Source organism: Narcine bancroftii, chromosome 3 (assembly GCF_036971445.1).
Source record: "Narcine bancroftii isolate sNarBan1 chromosome 3, sNarBan1.hap1, whole genome shotgun sequence".
Taxonomy (NCBI): Eukaryota; Metazoa; Chordata; class Chondrichthyes; order Torpediniformes; family Narcinidae; genus Narcine; species Narcine bancroftii.
Genome location: NC_091471.1, coordinates 143,345,492 through 143,368,959, shown reverse-complemented (window position 1 = coordinate 143,368,959; position 23,468 = coordinate 143,345,492). Strand labels below are relative to the sequence as shown.

General features: G+C 36.2%; 1 protein-coding gene across 3 annotated transcripts in view; it reads right to left on the bottom strand.

Annotated features, from left to right (window-relative positions):
* The window catches only part of tbc1d9 (TBC1 domain family, member 9 (with GRAM domain)), a 98,928-nt gene that overhangs the window by 20,285 nt on the left and 55,175 nt on the right, over positions 1–23,468 (bottom strand). For all 3 annotated transcript variants that reach the window (XM_069925308.1, XM_069925307.1, XM_069925309.1), the window contains exons 6-13: positions 23,137–23,344; positions 20,680–20,883; positions 18,675–18,851; positions 17,639–17,789; positions 16,701–16,915; positions 8,750–8,867; positions 7,515–7,800; positions 5,488–5,617 (exon numbers count right to left, since the gene is read on the bottom strand). In XM_069925308.1, the coding sequence (XP_069781409.1) occupies positions 5,488–5,617; positions 7,515–7,800; positions 8,750–8,867; positions 16,701–16,915; positions 17,639–17,789; positions 18,675–18,851; positions 20,680–20,883; positions 23,137–23,344 (1,489 nt within the window). The remainder of the gene's footprint in view (positions 1–5,487; positions 5,618–7,514; positions 7,801–8,749; positions 8,868–16,700; positions 16,916–17,638; positions 17,790–18,674; positions 18,852–20,679; positions 20,884–23,136; positions 23,345–23,468) is intronic.

Here is a 23,468-nt window from a genome sequence, read left to right as displayed (position 1 = left end):
ATAAAGGTCATACAAAGACTTAATGTAGGAACAGAAATCAAAGGTTTGTTTGGGATAGACATGTTCTCAGGTGTATTTATTTCAATGCAAGAACTATTGTTGGAAAGACAGATGATCTTAGGGTATGGATTAACATATAGGATTACATTATTGCTATTAGTGAGACTTGGTTGCGGGAGGGGTAGGACTGGCAGCTCAATGTTCTGGGGTTCCGTTACTTCAGACGTGATAAGAGGGGGAGGAATGGCATTGCTAGTTAGGGAAAACATCACAGAGGGATTGTCTACAGAGGCCATATGGGTGGAGCTGAGGAATGGGAAAGGTGTGACCATACTGATAGGGTTGTATTATAGATCACCCAATAGTCAGAGAGAATAAGAGGAGCAAATCTGTAGAGAGATAGCAAAATTTAACTTTCCACATATTGACTGGGACATCCATTCTGTAAAAGGGATGGATAGCTTGGAGTTGTCAAATGTGTTCAGGAAAGTTTTCTATATCTATCTAGATAGAGGTACCAACAAGAGAGGATGCAATACTTGATCTCCTATTTGGGAACCAGACAGAACTAGACGGTCAGGTGACAGAAGTATGTGTAGGCAAACATTTTGGGTCCAGTGACCATAATGCCATTAGTTTCAATTTTAATTATGGATAAAAATACATCTGTTCCTCGAGTTGAGATTCTAAATTAGACAAAGGCCAATTTTGTGGAAATGGGAAAGGATCTAGGAAGAGTGGATTGGGATGTTGTTTTCTGGCAGGGATGTGTTCAGTAAGTTGAGGGCCTTCAAAGATGAAATTTTGATAGTGCAGAGTTTGCATGTTCCCATCAGGATTAAAGGCAAAGTTCACAGGCATAGGGAACCTTGGTTTTCAAGAGATATTAACAATCTGATAAAGAGGAAGAGAGAAGTGTAGAGCAAGTTAGAGACAACAATGAGCAAATGAGGTACTAGAAGAGTACAGAAAACACAAGAAGATCCGGAAGGCAAAAAGGAGACATGAGGTTGCTTTGGCAGACAATGTGAAGGTAATCCCAAAGGGTTTCCACAAGCATATTAAGAGTAAAAGGATAGTAAAGGACAAAATTGGTCCTCTAGAGGAACAGAGTGCTCAACTATGTATGGAGCCTCACATAATAGGGGAGAACTTGAACAGTTTTTTCTATCAGTACTTACTCAGGAAACTGGCATAGTGCATAAGGAAGGAAGGGAAACAAGCAGAAGTGTCAAGGAACATATGGAGATTGAGGAAAAGGTTCTTGCTGCCTTTCAGCAAATAAAGGTCAAATATGATATTCCCTTGGACCTTGAGGGAGACTAGTGTCGAAATTGCAGGGAAAATGTCAGATATATTCAAAATGTCCTGAGCCATGGGTGAGGTGCCAGAGGATTGGAAGGTAACTCAGGTTGTCCCGTTGTTTAAAAAAAGGCTCCAAAAGTAATCCTGGAAATTATAGGTTGGTGAGACTGAAGTCAGTAGTAGGTAAATTATTAGAAGGAGTTCTGAGAGATAGGATATATAGGTATTTGGACAACCATGGGCTGATTAAGGACAGTCAGCATAGCTCTGTGCATGGTAGGTCATGTTTAACCAATCTTGTAAAGTTTTTTGAGGAGATTACCAATAAAGTAGATGGAGGAAAGGCTGTGGATGTTGACTACATAGAAATTAGTAAATCCTTTGACAAATTTCCACATGGGAGGTTAGTTCAGAAGGTTAAGGCATTAAGTATCCATGGAGAGGTTGTAAACTGGATTCAAAATTAGCTGTGTGGGAGAAAACAGAGTGGTAGTGGATAGTTGCTTCTCAGACTGGAGGCCTGTGATTATGGTGTGCCTCATGTATCCATGCCGGGACCATTGCTGTTCGTTGTCTATATCAATGACCTGGATGATAATGTGGTGAATTGGATCAGCAAGTTTGCTGATGACATTGAGATTGGAGGCATTGTGGACAGGTGAGGAAGGCTTTCAAACCTTGCAGAAGGATCTGGACCAACGATAAAAATGGGCCAGAAAAAGGAAGATGGAATTTAGTGCAGACAAGTGTGAGGTGATGCATTTTGGAAGGAAAAACCAAGGTATGACATATGTAGTAAATAGTAGGGCACTGAGGAGTGCAGAGGAACAAAGGGATCTGGGAATACAGATACACAATTCCCTGAAAGTGGTGTTACAGGTAGACCGATTTGTAAAGGAATCTTTTAGCATCTTGTCCTTCATAAATCAAAGTATTGAGTACAGGAATTGAGATGTTATGGTGAGGTTGTATAAAATATTGGTGAGGCCAAATTTGGAGTATAGTGTGCAATTCTGGTTACTAAACTACAAGAAGGACATCAGTAAGATCGAAAAAGTGGAGAGAAGCTTTACTAGGATATTGCCGGGTATTCAGGAGTTGAGTTACAGGGGAAAGATTAAACAAGTTGGGACTTTATACCTTAAAGCATAAAATAATGAAGGGAGATTTGATAGAGGTTTACAAAATTATGAGGGGAATAGACAGAGTAAATGTGAGTAGGTTCTTTCCACTTAGATTGGGAGAGATAAATCGAAGAGGACATGACTTTAGGGTGAAAGGTGAAAGGTTTAGGGGGAACTTCATTCGGTGTGGTGAAAGTTTGGAATGAGCTGCCATCTGATGTGGTAAATGCGGGCTCAGTCCTCAGTTTCAAGAATAAATTGGATAAATTTATGGATGGGAGAGGCCTGAAGGGTTATGGAATGGGTGCAAGTCAATGGGACTAGAGAAATATTTTGGCACAGATTAGAAGGGCCAAATAATTTGTTTTCTGTGCTGTAGTTTTATATGGTTCTAAGTAAACAGAACATGATGGCTTTCCAAAAGTAAATCTGCATGAGAGCATTGGTCTGGATTTGCATTCCATTTATTGGACTGTCATCTCAATAATGTTTCCACAACAAAATGCAATCTCCTTAACCAATTTCAACATGAAACCACAGTGGGAAAAAAAAGTACAGAAAATAGCGAATAAGCAGATAAGTTTCCTGTAGAATGTCAAAATACCGGAAAAGTTCAGCAAGCCACGAAAAATATTACATGAGAAGATTCTGACAAACGACAGGCTTGTCAATTTTGGGCCTGTTGGTCAACTTAGCATTTATCCAGAATACCACTGCTAATGTATTATCAACAATATCAGAACATACGGACGTGTGGTCACGGATATAATATGTTAACAGTGTCTCTTCCTACAGTTACTTCCATAAATGATGAAACATTCTAACTTCTACTAAATATCAGTTCCAGTAAATACTTCAGGGAACTGTTGCTATTACAATCTTATAAAATTCTCACTTTTATCCAATATACTGTTTTTTGTTGAAATAATACTTGATGACTCCCTTTCCAGTGTACTTACTCACAGGCTCATTAGTTCTGAGCCTGTGTTCCTCCAGAACATCACACAATTTGTCATTTTTACATGCTTTCATGTACATCAGATAAATGGAGTCAAAGTTCATAATACTATCTCCAAAGCATTTTCTCCACTTTGAGCAGTTTGGGGTCAGTGATCTCCAAGAGTTGGTAAGGGTATTGCATTCCCACCTTTCCCTCATGAAGTCTTTTTAATGAGCTTGAAACAGAGGCCTATTTCTCGAATCGGTTGCTAGACATGCAAATATATAGCACGACTTGAGTACAACTAGGATGTTGGTCAAACCACTGCCCTCAATTTTTCACATCTCAAGCTACATTACAAGGATTGGAGAGTTAAAAATGTTGTTTCCTTATTCAAGAAAGAGAGTAAAGATAACCCAGGAAATAACAGACCAGGTGAGTCTTACTTTAATAGTGGACAAGTTGTTGAAGATCCTGGGAGATAGCATCTATAAACATTTAGAGGGAAACAATCTGATTCGTAATAGTCAGCATGGCTTTGTCAAGGGATGGTCGTGAGCCTGAGTGAATTTTTTGAGGATGTAACAAAGCACATTGTTGAAAGTAGAATGGAGATGTAGGGTACATGGATTTAGGCAAGGCATTTGATGGCTCCCCTTAGAAGACTCTTTGAGAAAGTAAGGACGCATGGAGTTCAAGGAGGCCTTGCTTTGCAGATACACAATTGGTTTGCTCTGAGAAGACAGAATGTGGTTGTAGATGCTTTGCATTCTGCATGGATGTCAGTAACCAGTACTGTCCTGTAGGGATCTGTTCTGAGACCCCTCCTCTGTCATTTTTATAAATGACCTGAATGAGGAGTGGAAGGGTGGGTTTGTAAGTTTGCAGATGACATGAAGGTTGCTGCGCTGTGAATAGTCAGGAGGGTTGATAGGATGCAGAGATGGGCTGAGAAGCAGCAGATAAAGTTTAACCCAGAAAAGTGTGAAGTGGTTCCTTTCGATCGGTCAAATTTGAAGGCAGAATGCAATGTTAATGGGAAGACTGAGCAGTATGGAAGAACTGAGATATCTTGGGGTCCATGTCCACAGGAGACTTAAAGCTGCTATACAGTTGATAGTGTTGTTAAGAAGGTGTATGCTGTATTAGCCCTCATTACCTCACTGTTCCTACGTTCCCATGGTTAATGTTGCAGCAATACAAGACCTTAGACCCCACTTGGAATAGTGTGTTCAGTTAACCTCACTGCAGTAACCTATAGTATCCTCATGTGGATGGTATAGAGAGGGTGAAGAGGATGGTGCCTGGATTGGAGAGCATGTCATTATGAGGATCGATTGAGTGAACTTAGTCTTTTCTCTTTAGAGCGATGGAGGATATAGGGTGACCTTATAGAGGTGTACAAGAATGATGAGAGGCATTGATCGCTTTTTCCTTGAACTGAAATGATTAACACAAGGGGGCACAGTTTAAAGGTGTTTGGGATGCAAGAGGTTAAGTTTTTAAAATAAATAAAAACAGAGAGTGTTGGGTGCATGGAAAACACTGCCGCCAATGGTGGTAGAGGCAGGAACAATAGGATCTTTGAAGAGATTATTAGATTGATACATGGTCAGTTATCCAATAGGAAAATTCTAGGCAGTTGAGTAAGTTATTGGGTTGGCACAACACTGTTCTGTGTTCTATGCTCTATCACAACAAAGGAATAATAAAATCAATTATGAAATTTATTTTTGCTTTCAATACACAACATGGCTTTCAATCAATTTAAGGACAGAATGGTCAACACAAAATGTCCGACTATGCATACCTTCCTATGTGCTGTTCAGACCTGTAAAATATGTTGTGGTTGGATTCAATGGCCCAAGTGATAGAGCCTTGGAATGTACTTTGCTGTGAAATTTAGTTTCTTTGAAATGCTGATTCAAATCTTTTTCCTGATGGGCTGCACGATTAATCAATTAATTTACAATCAGCTGTGCCTAATTGACCTTTGATTTTAAACATGCACTTTTAAAAAACAACTAAACATGGATTGTGTGCAGTTACAGATAAATACAATTTATAAACATCTTCAACCACAAGATTAAATAGATTAGAATTCACTTGGTCACTCACATCATATGAGCATCTAATTAGTTTGAAGATATCAACTTCAGGGTATGGATCCCCATCATCACTGAGAAGAGAATGAAGATGAGGGATTGGTGGTAATGTACTGTCCTTGTTTGTCACGCTGTCCAAATACCTAATGAAAAAAAAGTTCATGCCATTAAATCTGAATCACTAAATGAAAACAATGAAAGTGGGCAAAATAAATTAGTATTTAGAGGGACAGACTTCTATTTTCATAACAGGGAATGAGAGTTTGACAATACCCAGTGTTTCAATTTTTATACCTTTTTCAATTCTATTCTTCTAATATACAAAAGTATTTGTGTCCGTCTACAAATGCTGTGATTAGAATGCAATACCCAAACATACTGGAGAACCTCAGCAAGTCACGCAGCACCTATGGGAAGCAAAGGTATATTACCAACATTTTGGACTTGAGCCCTTCATCAAGGTATGAGCAGAAAGCAGACAGGCACCTGAATAAAAAGGTTGGGGGAGGAGGGAATGGCAGGAGCACAGGCAAGATAAAAGCAAGGGTGGGAGGGAAGGAGAAAAAAGCTGAGAGGTAACAAGAGAAAGAGGGGTAGATGAAAGAAAGGAGACAGATAGGGAAAGAAAGAGAGTCAGAAAAGGGATCTAACAGAAACCAGAGAAGTCAATGGTTGGAGAGTGCCACAATGAAATATTAGGTGATATTCCTCCAATTTGTGGGTTGCCTCAGTTTGGCAGTGCATGTAGCCATGGACAGACATATCAGTGTAGGAATGGAGTGTGAAATTGAAATGATTGGCTACTGGGAGGTCCCTATTATTGCAGTGGACTGAGTGAAGGTGCTCAATGAAACAATCTCCCAGTCTGAGTTCAGTCTCTCAAATGTAGAGGAGGCCACAACAGGACCATCAGATACAGTACATGACTCTTTGAGATTCATGCGTTTCTTCACTTGGAATGATGGGTTTGGGGGCCTGAATGGTGCTGAGGGAGAAATTGTGAGCGTGTGTAACATTTCCTGCCATCATGGGGTAAGTGCTGAAAGGGATGAATGGATGAGGGTGTCATGGAGGGAGTGCTACCTACCTGTAAACACAGGAAGTGCTACACCAACTCCTCATCCCTCACCACCATTCAGCCCCCCCTAACATTCCTACGAAGTGAAGCACTTGTGAATCTGCAGTGGTACATCCGGTGCTCCAGTTGTGTCCTCTTCCACATCGGAGAATGGATGCAGACTGAGAGATCATTTAGTTAAGCACCTTTACTCTGTCTGTTGCAATGATAGGAACCTCCCAGTGGCCAATTATTTCAATTCTACACCCCATTCCCACACTAACATGGCCCCATGCACTGTGAATCCAAGGTCAACTACAAATTAGAGGAACAACACAAAATATTCGATCTGGGCAATCTCCAACCAGAAGGAATTAACATAGACTCCTCTGGTTTGCATTAGGACCTCCCATGTTCCTCTCTCTCTTTCCTTCCCTATCCATTTCTCCCTGTCTCTTTTCCTCCAGCTCCCCACCCCTTTCCTCTCCATTCAAAGAACTAACCCCCCACCCACTATCGTTTCTCAGCTTTTTTCTCTTCTACCTTCCTACCATTATCCATCTTTGATCTCTTGCCGGTCTGTGCTCCTCCACCTGCCCCTTTCCTTCTCCTCCCCACCTCCTCACTCCACCTTTTTTATTCAGTGTCTGCCTACTTTCTGCTCTTACCTTAATGATGGGCTTAGGCCTGAAATATTGGTTATATGCTTTTGCTTCAAATATACTGAGGCACTCCAACACTTGTGTACATATGCACATTTTTTGTTATTTACATCCAAAATGTTTTTTTTTTAAACCACTGAAAAAGAGTGCACACCCAAAATTAATTTATCCAGCAAGATCCTAGACCAATAAAAGGTGAATATAGTTCTTAAAGAAGTTGGTTTTTAGGCTTACTTTGTCTAAATTATTTTATTCACTCAACTTAATTACAACATTCTTACAAGAAATGGATTTTCAAAATGAGCAATGAAATGAACTCACTTTCCAAGTATAGTCATTGCCTCTCCATCATCTTTGCAGGTCAAAAGTTTATCAATATTAGCATCCAGCACAGCAAGTGCAAGTTGGAAGATCACTTTAATTCCCTCAAAGAAGAAGCAGTCCACAACAACAACAGCACTTTCAAAAGGCATTACACTGAGGAAGAGAGTAAGGAACCAGGAGAGCGAGATGGTGGAGATAACTCCCAAATACTGCATACAGTCATAAAGCTGTGGAACATAATCCCTGGCAAATTCCTCAAACACACCTTGATCCACTAATGCACCTACAAGAAAACAAGCATACTTCTTTGAGTTCACATTAACAAGCACAATATTTAAATGTAATACATTCAATATTTGCTTCCCCATTTTGCATCTACAAATCTGATCTATTTACTCTCTCTTGAAACTTTAAGACTGTGGGTGGAATAACGCATGAGGTGAAAATTGGATCAACCTTACAATGTTTTTCACTTTTGTAGGCAAGGCAAAAGCAAACAAGAATCTGGATCCGTCATGACTCTTCTCGAATTTCAAATTTGTTTAGTGTTTTTATGAAAATATCCTGGACATCCAGTTGGATAGGTAATCACAAAGAACTTACACAGTCAGCACATGGAAGCAAAAAAGATAATTTTTAAATAAACATTTAAAATATTAAATTAAGATTACAACATACTATGTACATATGCTAGCAGAAATGTATTTACAAGTAATGTTGAAATATTCACATGTAGGAATTATAGTACATGTACATAAAATAGTTTGTATCTGGCCATTTTTTCATTGCTCAGCAGTAATTATAGCTACATCCAATAAAAAGCTACTTAGCCAAGAATATATTTAGGATATAGAGCAAAGGCTGGATATTCAAAAATGCTCAAGAAATAGGCCTAATGATTATGTGGCTAAAGATTCAACTGTATAATAATAAATAATTAAACTCAACATTTTCATTGTCACTCATTTAGTTGTCTTCATGTCCTTAGTGAAGTAAATGGCTCTGAATACAAGGACATTTTCATGCTAAACTCAAGTTTGTTCATGGGACCACATTTAGCATAATAAAATACAAATGGAGAAGAAAAGTTAATTGACAGATATCATAATCTTTCTGAGTACATAAGGTTTCAATGTCAGTTACACCATTTAGACTCAATATCTCCTTAATTTCTCAAATTTGAAGAGGTTTAACATGAAAAATTGCACTCTTTATGGTAAACATGTACTTACCAACTACTCTTGTGTTATAGTAGTCTGGCAACATCCGTTCACAGAGTGCCACCAGCAACCAAAATGCTTCCTCCTCTTTTGCATATAGCAGCAATACTGAAGTGACAATGTTCATTGCCTGCAAATCCAGTAGAAAGTTACAAAAGTTTTACAAAATACTCACAGTGATCCAGCATTTTTACACTTTTGCAAATTTAAACAAGTTTACCAGTAAACAGAAATAAGAATTTTACAAGCAATAACCTTCTTTACAACAGATTATTCATTTAGTACTAATGCTTCCCTATTCCTTTTAAGTTTTTAATTCCAAATATTTGTAAGCCCTTCCACTACTCATCTATTGTGGGGAGGGAAGGAAGTGACACCTGGGACCAACTGGAAATAGTGGGAAATAGCAGGACAGCAAGGAGGGCAGAGGTTGGGGAATGCCCAAAGCCTTTATAAATATTTGACGTCTCCGGGCCTAAACAGTGCTGACTTTTAAAAGACTACATTTCTGTAAGAATACCCCATGATGGACATCAATCTCTAAGACATTGTGATTTAAGTTCTCCTGCAACATACCTAAAGGAAATCATATTTATAAAAATGATCAGTTACATTTATCTATGGAGTGATTTAATTGGATTACATGGATTTTTAGTTGCATGTCCCATCTTCCAAAGCAAAAACTGTCTTGATGAAGTATTTCAATTGGAAACATCATTAATTTTTTTTTCTCCCACTGATATTGCTCATCCTGCTGAGCTCCTTCACAGATTATTTTTTTGTTCCAGATTCTAACTCCAAATTGGAAAATGTAATTGAAAAGCTAAAAGTACAGATAGTGGAATTACGAAAATGCTTGTTAATGTCATTTTTCCAGTATTGACCCAAAATATTAACTCTGTTTCTCTGCCCATAGATGTTGTCTGATCTGCTGTGTATTCTAGGATTTTCAGTATTTTCCAGAATAAAGGATAGGCCATTTAGAAAGGAGTTGAGGAAAAACCTTTTCACCCATAGTTGTAGATCTGTGGAATGCTCTGCCTCAGAAGGCAGTGGGGGCCAATTCTCTGGATGCTTTCAAGAAAGAATTAGATAGAGCTCTTAAAGACAGTGGAGTCAAGGGATATGGACAGAAACAGGGTACTGATTGTGGATGATCAGCCAGATCACAGTGAATGGCAGTGCTGGCTTGAAGGGCCGAATGGCCTACTCCTACACCTATTATCTATAAATGAAGGGCATTACACCTGTAATAATACACCATTGATACATTTACTCATTGACTACTGAGAATATTTATTTTCTTCCAAATTCCATCAGCTAATCTTTTTTAAAAATGTTGAAAACTAAACATCATCATCAATTTTGTTCATAACAAAAATACAAAGCTGGAGAAATTCAGCGAGTCACTCAGCATACTTTATATAACAAAGATAAAAATACATAACCAATGTTTCAGGGTGAGCCCTTCATCAAGGTATGAGCAAAATGTAGACAGGCACCTGAATAAAATGGTTGGGGGGGGGTATGGGGGTCGGAAAGAGGATCACAGGCAGAAGGTAATAGGTGGACAAGGGAGGGAGAAAGAATAAAACAGGGGGAGGGGAGATAGCACTGTGAATGTATTGGGAAGGGGGTGGAGAGGTGGCGGGCAGGGGACAGAGGGATGGAAAAGAGAGGGAGAATGGTGAGTGGTCTCGCAGAAACCAGAGAAGTCAATGTTAATGCCATCCCATTCAAGAGTGTCCTGATGGAATATACATGTAGCTCCTCTGATTTACAGGGGCCCTGGTTTGGCAGTGCATCAGGCCATGGGCAGACATGTCAGCATGGGAGTGGGGCACAGACAGAGTGAAGATACTCAGCAAAACGATCTCCCAGTCTGTGTCCAGTCTCTCCACTATAGAGAAGACCACAAGGGGAGCACCGGATGTGAATTACTTCTTCAGATTCACAAGTGTTATTTCACTTGGAAGGACTATTTAGAGCCTGAAATTGTGGTGAGGGAGGAGGTGTGAGTGCAAATATGGCATTGCCTGTGGCCATAGGGGAAAGTGCCAAAGGGAGCAATTAATGGGATGAGTAGTCAAGGGAGACATGGAGGAAGCGGTCCCTTTGGAAGGCGGAGAGGGGAAAATGTGTTCAGTGGTGGGATGATGTTGTAGGTGATGGAAATTGGATGTGGAGGCTGGTGGGATGGTAGGTAAGGAAAAGGACAAGGACAAGGGGGAATCCTGTTTTTGTTGCATCTAGTGGCAGAGGGTATCAGGATAGATGTGTAGGAAATGGAGGAGATGCAGGTAAGTTATGAATTGATGGTCGTAGACAGGAAACCACATTTTTGGAAGAAGGAGGACATCTTGGATTATCTCCAATGGGAGCAGATGCAATGGAGAAATTGAGAGAAAGAATTGAAACCTTGCAAGGGACTAGGTGTGAAGTATAGTCTTATTTTAATATTTTATTTAAAATATAACATCCATGAGAGAGAGAGAGAGAGAGAGAGAGAGAGAGAGAGAGAGAGAGAGAGAGAGAGAGATACACACACATACCACCCATAACCCCTACAATAATACATCCCTCTCCTCCCATTTCTACCCTACATAACCCACCTAACCCCTAATAAAAAAAAGAAAAAAGAACACCAAAACAAAAATTAATAAATCACGGAATAAGGAAACCCTACTACATCCACATCACAATCTTCAAATTTTACAATTAAAAAAATTCAAATATAGGCTCCAAATCGTCTTAAAAATATATTTATCCCTCAAATTATATATTATCTTCTCCAATGAAATACAAGTCCTTAATTCTAAATACCAATCCCTCTAAACTAAGTTCTATCTGATCTTTCCACAAAATTGTTATAAATTTCCTCACCATTGCTAATGCCAGTCTCAAAAAAGCTATTTGAAATTTATCCAATCTATATACCAAGCAAATTCCATTAAAAAAAATTACAAATTAAAAAAAATTTTGAATCTAAAGAAAATTTTATTTTCAAAATATTCTCTAAACAATCCTTAACCAGAGACCAAAAAGACTTAACCTTATCACAAGACCATACTGAATGTAAAAACGTACCTCTATGACCATTATTGAAAAAACAAATCAGAAAAACTCAAATTACATCTTTTTAAGCACTCCGGAGTTAAATTGATGTATAAAATTACAAGTTACAAGTCTATACCAGACATTTCAGAAATAAATTTTTTCTTCCCTCCATCTCGAACCAACATTTCAAATTTCGACTCTTTTGGAAGAAACAAATTCTTCCCAAAAAAATCATACAACATAGATTTAATTTAATAATAACAAAAAAGATTCTGAATTGGTATTTGATATCTTTCTTTCAAATGAAACAAAATAGACCAAATTCATAGCAATTATTTATCATTTTAATCCAATCTGACCCCAAATCTTAAGGTAATTATTAATAATAAAAGGAAAAAGTTTATTCTGATACAAAGGAATATATCTATATATTTTACCTTGCGTACCAATTTCTTTATTTATCCCATCCCAAATATCCATCAAATGAGATAAATTTGGTGATTTATAAGAATTTAATAATTTAACATTCCATTTATAAACAAATTGATCTCCTCTATTCTCACTAATTCTATTTAATTCTATATCCATCCAAGACAAAGGACCTTCAAGATCAAACATTCTATTAATAAATTTTAACTGAGCGGCCTTATAATAATTTGAAAAATTTGGAAGTTGACATTCCCCTAATTCATATTTCCATGTTAACATGAATAGAAACTCTTGCCAATTTATCATTCCATAAAAATTTCCTAACTACTGTATTAAAATCTTTAAAAAACATTTTAGGAATATTACAAGAAAATAGTATGAAAAAAAATACTGAAGACTAGGAAATATATTCATTTTTATATAATTCACTCTACCAACTAAAGTTATCGGTAAGTCTTTCTATTTAATTAAATACTCTTTAATTACAGAAAATAATGACAAATAATTTAAAATATATAAATGATCTATATGTCTATCTACTTTAATACCTAAATACTTAATTTGATCAGTCCATTTAAAACGTGCTACTCCTTTAAAAATAGAATAATCAGCTTCAGACAATGGCATAAGTTCATTTTTATTCCAATTCACTTTACACTTTATTCTCCATATTGTACTAACTTTTCCTGTAAAACCTTCAATGACTTCTGTGGTTCCATTAAATAAATTAACGCATCATCCGCAAACAACCTAATCTTAAATTCATCCAATCCTGTTTTAATACCCTTTATATCCCTTTTCTGTCTTAATTGTGCTAAAGGTTCAATCACCAATGCAAATGATGCTGGTGACATAGGGCAACCCTGTCTTGTAGATCTCTCTAAACAAAAGATTCAGATAAAAGCCCATTTATCATAACTCTAGCTTTTGGTTGTTTATATATTGCCTTAATCCAACTTATAAACATTTGTCCAAACCAAAATTTTTCCAAAACTTTAAATAAAAAAAAACACCATTCTACCCTATCAATGCCTTTTTGGCATCCAATAATAAGACCATTGGTAAGTTAGATTTCTCCCATGAAATATTAATTAAACTAATTTAATTACATTATCAGCAGAATATCTACCCTTAATAAAACCCACTTGATCAATATGAATCAACTTGGGTAAAAATTGTGATAATCTATTTGCCAAGATCTAGTCAAAAGCTTATAATCAACATTTAATAATGAAATTGGCCTATAAGACCCAGGATTTAAAGGGTCTTTATCTTTTTAAAGAATTACTATTATAATAGCCTGTGAAAAAAGATTTTAGTAAAGATTCCTAGCTTGCTGTAAAACTTCAACAAATAATGGAGGTAATCATTTTTGAAATTTCTTATAAAATTCACAGTAAAACCATCCTCTCCTGGAGATCTGCCATTTGCCACTGAATTAAGAACTAACATAATCTCCTTAGAATCTATTGGCTTCTCCAATTATTCCTTAATCCAATCATTCAATATAGGTAAATGCCACTTATTTAAAAAATCTATCTATTTTACTTTGATCTTGCTGCACTTTAGAAGTATATAATTTTTTATAAAATTCCTTAAACTGCTCATTAATATCTTGGGGTTTAAGAAATTTTCAAATTTTTTTTAACTGCCTTTATTGTTCATGATACTTGCTCAGATTCCAATTGCCATGCCAAAATGTTATGTTCCTTTTCCCCAAACTCAATATTATTGCTTAGATCTTTGCAATAAATGTTCAACTCTATAAGTTTATAATGTATTATATTTCAGTTTCTTAGAATCTAATTGTATTTTTTCTCTTTATCAATTTGATTCCTCTGTAACTCTTTTTCCACAATATTTATATCCTTCTCTAACATATCAAACTCAACTAAATATTGTTTTTTGTTTAACTGTAAAACTAATAGTATGACCTCTTAAATACGGTTTTAAAGCATTCCATACTACAAACTTACTATTCACAGAATTTCTATTTATATCTAAAAACTGTTGTATTTGTTCATTAATACATTTACAAAATTCTTCATTTTTTAAATAAAGAATTAAACCTCCAATGATATGTAGAAACCATTTTTTCTGTAAGTGCATATGTCAATAATACCAATGAATGATTTGACAAAATTCTAGGGTAATATTCAGTCAATACTACATTATCCAATAACTGAGCAGACAATTTAAAAAAAAATCAATTCTAGGTTAAGTATCACACCGAGCTGAATGAAAAGAATAGTCTCTCTCTTTCGGGTTTAATTTCCTCCATATATCAATCAAATTAAATTCATTCATCAAAAATATTTTTTTAGTTCTTAGTTCTGGGCATCACCTTACAAGATTTATCAACTAAAGGATCCAAACAATTAAAATCACCCCCTATCATAATTTGCTCATGAGGATATAATAAATTAAGTAAAACATCCTGCATAAATATTCACCAAAGTCCAAGATTCAGAATAAATTTTACAATTAACTAACAAAATTCTATTGACTCATACAGTGATTCCAAAATAAATGGCAAATTTTTATGAACTAAAAGAATTAAAAGAATAGAAAAATTGACCCACCCAGACTCTTTTCAACTTTTGATGTTCAATTTCAGTTAAATGAGTTTCTTGTAAAAATGCAATATCAACTTTTAGTTTCTTAATACAAATTAACACTCTCTTATGTTTAATCATATTATTGAGCCCATTCACTTTAAATGCAGCAAACTTTAAATTAGCCATCTAATTTCATCAGCAGGGTCTCTATCCACATAAAAATTATTAATCCATATCTCCTCAAAAGAATAAAAAAGACAAAAACATACAGAAAAAAACCCCTCTCTCCATCTTAAGTACTAAAAGTACTACTCCCCTTACAAAACAGGTAGTGGCCTAAGCCACTAAGTGAGCGACGGTGTTGGTTGAGCTACAATGAAATTCTGCATCTCTCCAGAACAGAAATAACAAAAATATATAAACAAGAAGTTTAGGTATGATAAGCTTCTTCCAAGTCTCTATTCACTTGTTCATCATCAATCAAGATCTCTTCAGAATCATTTGATTCCTTTATTTTGCATCTCGTCCAGTTGATCTTTCTGTATTTTCTTCTTTTTCTCCTACTGAACACCATTACAATTAACTAACAAAATTCAATCTTAGCAACTTCATTCTATTTGTACCCTTGAGAAGACGAAGAGCGACCTTTTTTAAAGATCGGACAAAGAATTAGCAAAAATCAATTCATCACCATCATCTTCAAAAAACAGATTCATATTCCCCATAAAAAAACTTTTAAAACAGCAGGGGATCTAAAAGCAAATTTGTATCCCTTCTGCCAGAGGACTGTTTTCACCGAATTAAATTCTTTGCATCTTTTAATAATATTTTGGCTAAGATCCACATTAAAAAAAAAGACTCTTCTGTTCTAAACCATCAATGGACCTCCATGTTGCCATGCATTTTGAACTCCCAATCTTAAAATCAATTCTCTATCCTGATACTGTAAACACCTGACCAAAACAGATCGAGGTGGTTGACCAGGCAGAGGTTTCCTTCTAAGTGATCTATGGGCTCTATCCAGTTCCAACCCATTCGGAAACAAATTTGATTCTAAGATATCAGGTATCTATTTTTGAAAAAAATTTACTGGTTCAGAGCCTTCAAAATCTTCTGGCAAACCCACTATCTTTACATCATTCCTCCGGCTCAGATTCTCCAGTGAGTCAAATTTCTTCAGTAAATCACTTTTCTCTATCCTCCATCCAGTAAAAGAATCACCAAAAATATTCAACTTTTCTTGACACTGATTAATATCACAAACACACTCCTCCAGCTTATCTTCCATCTTCTTAACCTTCTCTTGTACTTTATCCACAACTTTTGCATATTTTGCAACATTAGCTTTAACAGTTGCAATATCCTCATCACATTTGGAAGCTTATTATTAACAGAAGTAAAATCCAAAGAAATCTGCTGAGACATTGCTTGGAATTGTTGCTCAAGATAGTCTTTATGTTTAGGTAAATGCCGATCCTGAGCTGCAACAGGTTTTTCTTGCATTTCTTCTTGTTCATTAAATTGAAATTCTTCTTCTGAACTTGACTCTTGAAATTCTTCCATTGCTCCTGCTCCCAGTTCTTCTGCTTCCACCACCGTTACTTTTTTAATATATTTAAAAGGGCATTTCAAAATGAGTTTTTCACAAATCCATTGTGAGAGATGACTACCCACGTCTCTCTCCTACGCCATTAAGCCATGCACCCTCAGGTATGAAGTATAGTCAAGGCAATTGTGGGAGTTGGTAGATCTACAGAAAGTTTGACTGCCAAGATGGAGACAGAGAGAACAAGAATGGGGAGAGTATCTCAGGAGATAAATTAAGTGAATTGGAGGATAGGTGAAAGTTAGCAACAAAGTGAATAAAGTTGAAAAGCTCATCAAGCATTTTGAATGTTAAACCACTACATAATATTTACCTGGCAATATCCAATGTTAGGATTTCGAAAAGCATAGGCAGTAAGTACCCTTCGTAAAGCACCAATTCCCATTTCATTCTGAAATGCTGGATGCTCAGGAAGTGAGCGATGTAAATCCCGCTCTATTTCTTCAGTGGCTAGGTTATACTTTCCAATGGATTTCTCCACCAAATCAGAGTAATATCCAGGATGGGTGGCCATCTCATTAATGGCACCTGAGGTCAGAAGGACATTTTAAATTTATGCTCTACAAACAAACATTCTTTATTCTTCTTCTGTATGCTGTTAAACAAATCTCTATTCCTCAAATTATGTCATTTAAGATGATCATTAAGAACTATAGAAATGGTGGAGAAACAAGGAAGGATAAGCAAGGGAAAATTGAAGACTGTATTTTCCCAATTTGTAAATTGAAGCTCAATTACCATCAAACAATAGTCAAAATGACAAGTGCCAGTTGATCAGATATTAAAGTTGCTGCTAAATATTTGGAATGTGCTTTTGGTCATCCCCTTAGCAATAATTGGGAATATCCTGTAATTAAAACCTAGGTAAATGGTAATGATAATATAATATTAACACTTGCCACTCAAAATCATCCATTGTTGCCATATTTTAACTAATATTCATTTTTTTCCATCCCAATTACCAAGTCACATTATGAACTAGTGCATGCAATTATCTCACAGATACACAATTGGTCTGCATTTTGATAAATACACACCGAAAGCTAAACAGATAGATGCTATTAAAAATGTTTTCAGAGTTTTATTGTGCTTAGTAGAAATAAAATAGTCATCATAATTTAATAAATACTCATATAAGCAACAGTTGGAAAAAATTAGTGAAAGCTTAAACTCAACTCAGCTTAATGTCAATCTGGTATTTTAAAAACACAACAAGATTCTTGTAGAACCAAGTCTTTTGCTTTTACTCACCCGAGAACAACAGCCAAAGCTCCCCTCTCATGCTTTCAGGAATGCCTTTCAGTACAAGCTCCTGTGTCTTCTCTGTGCGATACATGCACACTCCACGCCCATATTCAGCAAAATGAATTTTCCAAGACTGTTCCTTCATTAATTCTTTTGCCTGATTATTGACAAACACAGTATAATTAGAACATTCAAAATTCTAGATAGTACTAAATATGTAGAAAATGAATTTCCGCTATAAAAGGGTAAATTACATCAATATATAAAAACCACAAATTACGCTGGTTATTTTTAGTAGCATTGTGGAGATAAACTTCGACATGAAGTTAGCTACGTAACTGAGCCATCTTTAGATTTACTTAATTGAGTATCTTCATCGGTCACACCTTGCTGCGAATAACCAGTCTCCACTGGCTAAAGAAACAATATTGCTTTGGGAAATACAAGTACAACAAAAAGGTTCACATATTTAGCATTTGTTGGTATTAGATTCAATTTCACTTAAAATATTGTTATGCATTGCCCAAAACACCAAGTGTCACAACTAAACCGTGACTAAAAATAAGTTTTCATCTTGGTTTCTGTAAAACAGAAACATTTATTGTTGCAATATAATGTTCTTTTAACATGCAATTAAGTAAATGATTTCAATCACAATAGATAATGAAGTTAATTATTGTCTTCCAGGAACACACTTTCATGGTGTGGAATGGGGTTATTCTTAAATTTGGAAGCAGGTCTTTGAATGAAAATTTTGTTTGGCCATCATTTTTGGCTGGAATGGTTGCTCCAAGTTCAATTGCTTTAATTAGGAAAGCCCCAATGGAATGAAGAAAACTTTTATATGCACACAAACACATTTTTTTAAAAATCACCTCTTTCCTTGCACACAAGTCGCAAAGTCTAAATTATTCTTTATTACTCATTTTCCAATATTGTGCGCTATGAGATTTAAAATTTTTTTTTAAAGTTCAACAGGTTGTAAAATCTGGATGAACTCAAAATAGGATTTTAATTACAGACTTCAATAAACAGCATGTACCACTTTGGGATTGAACTCTTCAGGTGATTTTCGACGGTACATCGTCATTAGCGTCTGTGTGGCTATCGGAACACTATTGCCATTCAGGCTCAGCTGCCGCTCTCCATTGCTATCAGAGGTGGAACTGAGACTTCTCTGCGGGCTACTCGAAACAATACTGCTTTGTCTTGAAAATACCTGTTAAGCAAATAGTCAAGATTCCGGTGGTAAATCAATCTTGCTGCTTCAAATAAATTTACTCGATTATAATACATTATTTTAAACAAAATAATTTGAATAAACTAGTGTTTTAATGATCCACTACAAAAGTTCTCAGTATAGTTAGCAACGTTTATGTTTATTAAAAGAATGCTCTTCAGCCTTTCACATTTTCTTCACTTTTCATGATCAAAGAGGGAATGATCAAGTTAAAAGTACACTAACCATTGTACTCCACCACCTAAAATGACAGAAGGAGAAGAGAAGGAAATGAACTGACCCAGTATGTAAAAGTAAAAGACACAAATTTCTTGTTTATTTTTATTAAGTGACGACATTGTTTAACGGGTTTAATGTATCATATAGATTGAACTTTGAATAAATGGGGAGGGGGGGTGAGGGAGGGAGGGAAGGGAGGGGGAAAAAAGGGGAGAAAATGACACTATATATTCAAGAGAAAAATGTCTGTATGTATTTTGGTCAGTATGAAAAATAGTGTGAAAAATAAAATTAAAAAAAAAACCATTGTACTAAGTGCAATATTTTGTAAGGAAAAAAGTAAACAGTACTCATCCAATAAAATGAGTTAATTTGATTAGGGCTTGAAGTCAAACTCAGGTGTAGCGGTTTGCTTTCTTTTGTGGGCACCCAAATGTGTTTCCCATCTCCTGGAGAGAGAGTTCCAATTTAAAAGCTTTTCTGAATCTACAGCTAATGAGATTTAAATTCTTAATGCCAAGATTCCTTTCATTTAAAATCTCTACAGCCAAAGTGAAATCAAAAGAAAGTATCTTAATTTAATTTAAAATGACTTTGAACAAAGGAATTAGATTGAAAGTAAACAGTGCTAGCTCACTGAATAAAGTCATTCATATTCAATAAAATAATGCCAAATAGTCCTTCCAAGTGAAGCAACACTTCATCCGTGAAACCATAAGGGTGATTTACTGCATTCGGTGCTCCCAATGAGGCCTTCTTTACATCAGGGAGAGTGGACAGAGATGGGGGGGGGGGGCGCGGGGAAATAAAATCACATTAATGGATTCCTTCAGTCCACTCTGTTCGCTGCTGCAGCAAGCCTCCCAACGACCAACCACTTAAATTTCACACCCAATGACCACATTGATATTTACATGTCTGCCCATGGCCTCGTACTGCCAGGTTGAGGCAACAACATCTGGTGTTCCCTCTCAGCAGTGTTCAACCAGAAAACATTAATACTGACTTTGCCAATTTCCATAAACTCCCTCCCAGTTCTCTCACTTGCCCTCATCCTTTGACTCCCTTTCTCCAGCTCCCCAGCCCCTTCCCTTCCATCAGAGAGCTATCTTTCATAGCCCTCTTCCCCCTCCCCCCTTAATCTCTCAGTTCCTATCTCAACCTCCCCTACCCCACACCTGTATCTACCTAACACATCTCCTCCTCTTCCCCTACCTTATTATTCAGACATCTGCCTTACTTTTGGCTGTCCTGATGAAGGGTATAGGTCCAAAATATTGACCACCTTTTGAGTTTCCCCAGCACTTTTGTGAACTGCCAAAAATATTCCTTACCTTTGCCTCTGACTGGAAGCTCCAGTTCCGTAACAATTTCATGAACATGGCTATATTTTTTCTCTTAAGATATTTAAAAATTTTGAGCATTGAAGGTTTTGAAATGGTGATTTGTTCAACAACTAATTTTGAAATATCCTTACCTTAAAATCAGCTTTAAATATTCTCTTACCTTTCTTTAACTATTTAAGGCAGTAAAAATATTCTAGTTGGTCTGAGTTTCTTAATCTACTTCCAGATTTTGTTTTACATACCTCCTCATCAGAATTGAAACTTCCTATCACTTCTTTGTCAGAATAAATTTTTGATGTTGTTTGTTGCAGAAAGTCAGAAATTCTTTGCACGAGGAAGTCACGATCTTTGAGGTTGGCAAAAAAGAAAGTCATCCTGTTCTTTGTGCTGATAGATAATGGACTTGGAAGCACACTTGAGCTGTCTGCCTTTTCCACAATTGTGACCTAAGGGGAAAAAAACTTCAAGGTATAGTTTGGTTTGTATCAAATAAACTGCTCAAAACACAGTTTTAGGGTGCCATGATTAATGCAGCAGTTAGTGCAATGTGATAACAGTGGCAGCAACGCAAGTTCAAATCCAGCATTGTCAGTAAGGTGTTTGTATGGGTTTCCTGCTCCAGACTCTCCCCCCATCTTTTAAAATATACGGGGACTGTAGGTTAATTGGGGTATTTGGGTGGGACAGGCTCCTAGGGCGGAAGAGCCTGTTACTATGCTGTATGTCCAAATTTTTAAAATGTAAACATGAAACCACCTACTGTTAATATTACTTTTTCAAATCTCTTGCTATTCGTATTTACACTTGTGCCAACACATTTTGAAAAATTCAATTAAGTAATTATATTGTTACTCCCAAGAGCACAACGAAAATATAGATATGTGCAGAATATTTTTCCTCACAGGCATCTTCATGGAGAGAAATGCAGTTTAGAATCAAGGCAAATCTATGGGAGGACAGGATTCATAACAATTATTACTCCTGTTCACGGATTAATTGTGCAATGGTACATCCCAAATACTTTTGGGAGTACATTATCGATTTTGGGCATGCTGACCATGAAATACACCTTAAAATTTTCCTATCATGAACTTTTATGTTTAGATCTAACTTACCTTTGTGATTTCCTGTCATATTTTAAGTCGACTTCAAGCAGACAAAACCATTAAGTGCAACATGTCATTGAAAAATAATTTTCTGCATTTGCACTTGGATGTTTTCCCTGCTGATCTTGGTGCAGGCAGTGAAGAACATGGTGAAAGGTTTCACCAGGAAATGGGATCATGGAAAAGTAGTATCAGGGCAAATGGAATCCATCAATGCAAGCAGACTATTGTTGGACACTGACGCGAGAGGTATCAGAAGGTGAGTACAAACTAAAATTAGTGGAAAAATATTTTTAGGTTAGTTGAACTAACTCAATGTGCCAGTATCATTACACAATTAAACATGCTAAATTCAATAACAGTTAATTTAATGTTTCCCCAACTTTCTATCTGATACAACAAGTCTGAAATTATCTTTGAGTTCAGCTTGAAGTTGTCTATCATAATCCCCACTTTTATTTCAGCAAGCAAACCTTTTGAAAAAATTTGTTGTCCCAGTGTAAGCACGAGGGTTAATTAAACACAGACCTCTCATACAAATCCTGGCAAATTTTGTAAGGGTATTTCACAATGGACGCGCTCTTGAAGTAATAAAGCTTTACATTCAGCATTATAATAAATTCAAAGGCTTTTTTCTTAACACTCTTCTATATCCATATTTACAGCATAAATGGAACAACAACCATACTCTACAACATTATTTTGTTAATAACTTTAGTTTTAATGACAACAGATCATCTTATCTGAAATGCAAAGATAACAATTAGAGGAATATTGAACAAGATTTAGTTGTCTTTCCGTTGACCACATTTCTCGTTTGTAGAATATTATATCCCTAGAATACAATTCTAGCTCTCATGAACATTAGGTTTTGAGCATCAATTAGAATAATAATTTATTAACATGATTTAAACATGTCAACATTCATAACACAGTCATAAGCTGTCACAGTCATCGATCACTAATTTTTATTTTAAAGCTGCAAAAAGTATAGGAGTGGGGAAACCACTCTGTCCCTTTTTCCTCAGAGCTCAACTGAACAAAGAAAGCTTGTCTGTCCACTGCTGAATCTGAAATTATCTCAAAGTGCCCATTATAGCTGCTTGGCTTCTTTTTAAATTTCCATTATCTAAATTGAGGATCACTTTGGATAAATATACATTTCTCAAAAAATAATGAAAGATAAAATAAATAAGATGAACAGTAAAACTACTCAGTTATTTTCTTAAAGAACATATCAAATTACCAAATAGTAAAAGTATCAAGGGTTGTGGGGAGAAGGTAGAGGAGTGGGGCTGAATGGAAGAATGGTTCAACTCATGATGGAATGGCAGAGCAGACTCAACGGGCTGAATGGACTACTGTTCCAATATCTTACGGTCTTAATTTCAAGAAAGCATTGTCCACTTTACAGCATGATTTTGTTCCAGAGCACTAAAATTTTATACGCTAGAGAAAATATTGGTGTGAGAGCAGATCTGAGTCATAATCGATTACTTGCCTGGTTTACAACTTGACAAATGATTCTAACAAAAACAAGTATCAAGAAGAATCCTGCAGAGATTTCTACAAGATAAATATAAATGTACGCACCTCTCTTAGAGGAATAATAAGACTGCACAGATTTTCCTCCTTACTGGTGAAGCAGATGTAATTATTAGACACAAACATCTGACCCACAACATGCATTTTACTGAATGGTGTCCAAAGGGTACAGTCTGTGTGTCCATCCAGACGCTCATCTTTAGGAAGCCGGAATAATGCCCTGTATCGCTCACTTTTTGCCCGAGCATCAAGATCCCTTCAATTTAAAAAAATTGGATTAATTGGTACTCATAACAATAAAATTGCACAATATGATAATAAACAAAATAGGCAATGTTAAAACAATCAGATGTTATCACAGATTGTTAAGAAAACATTTT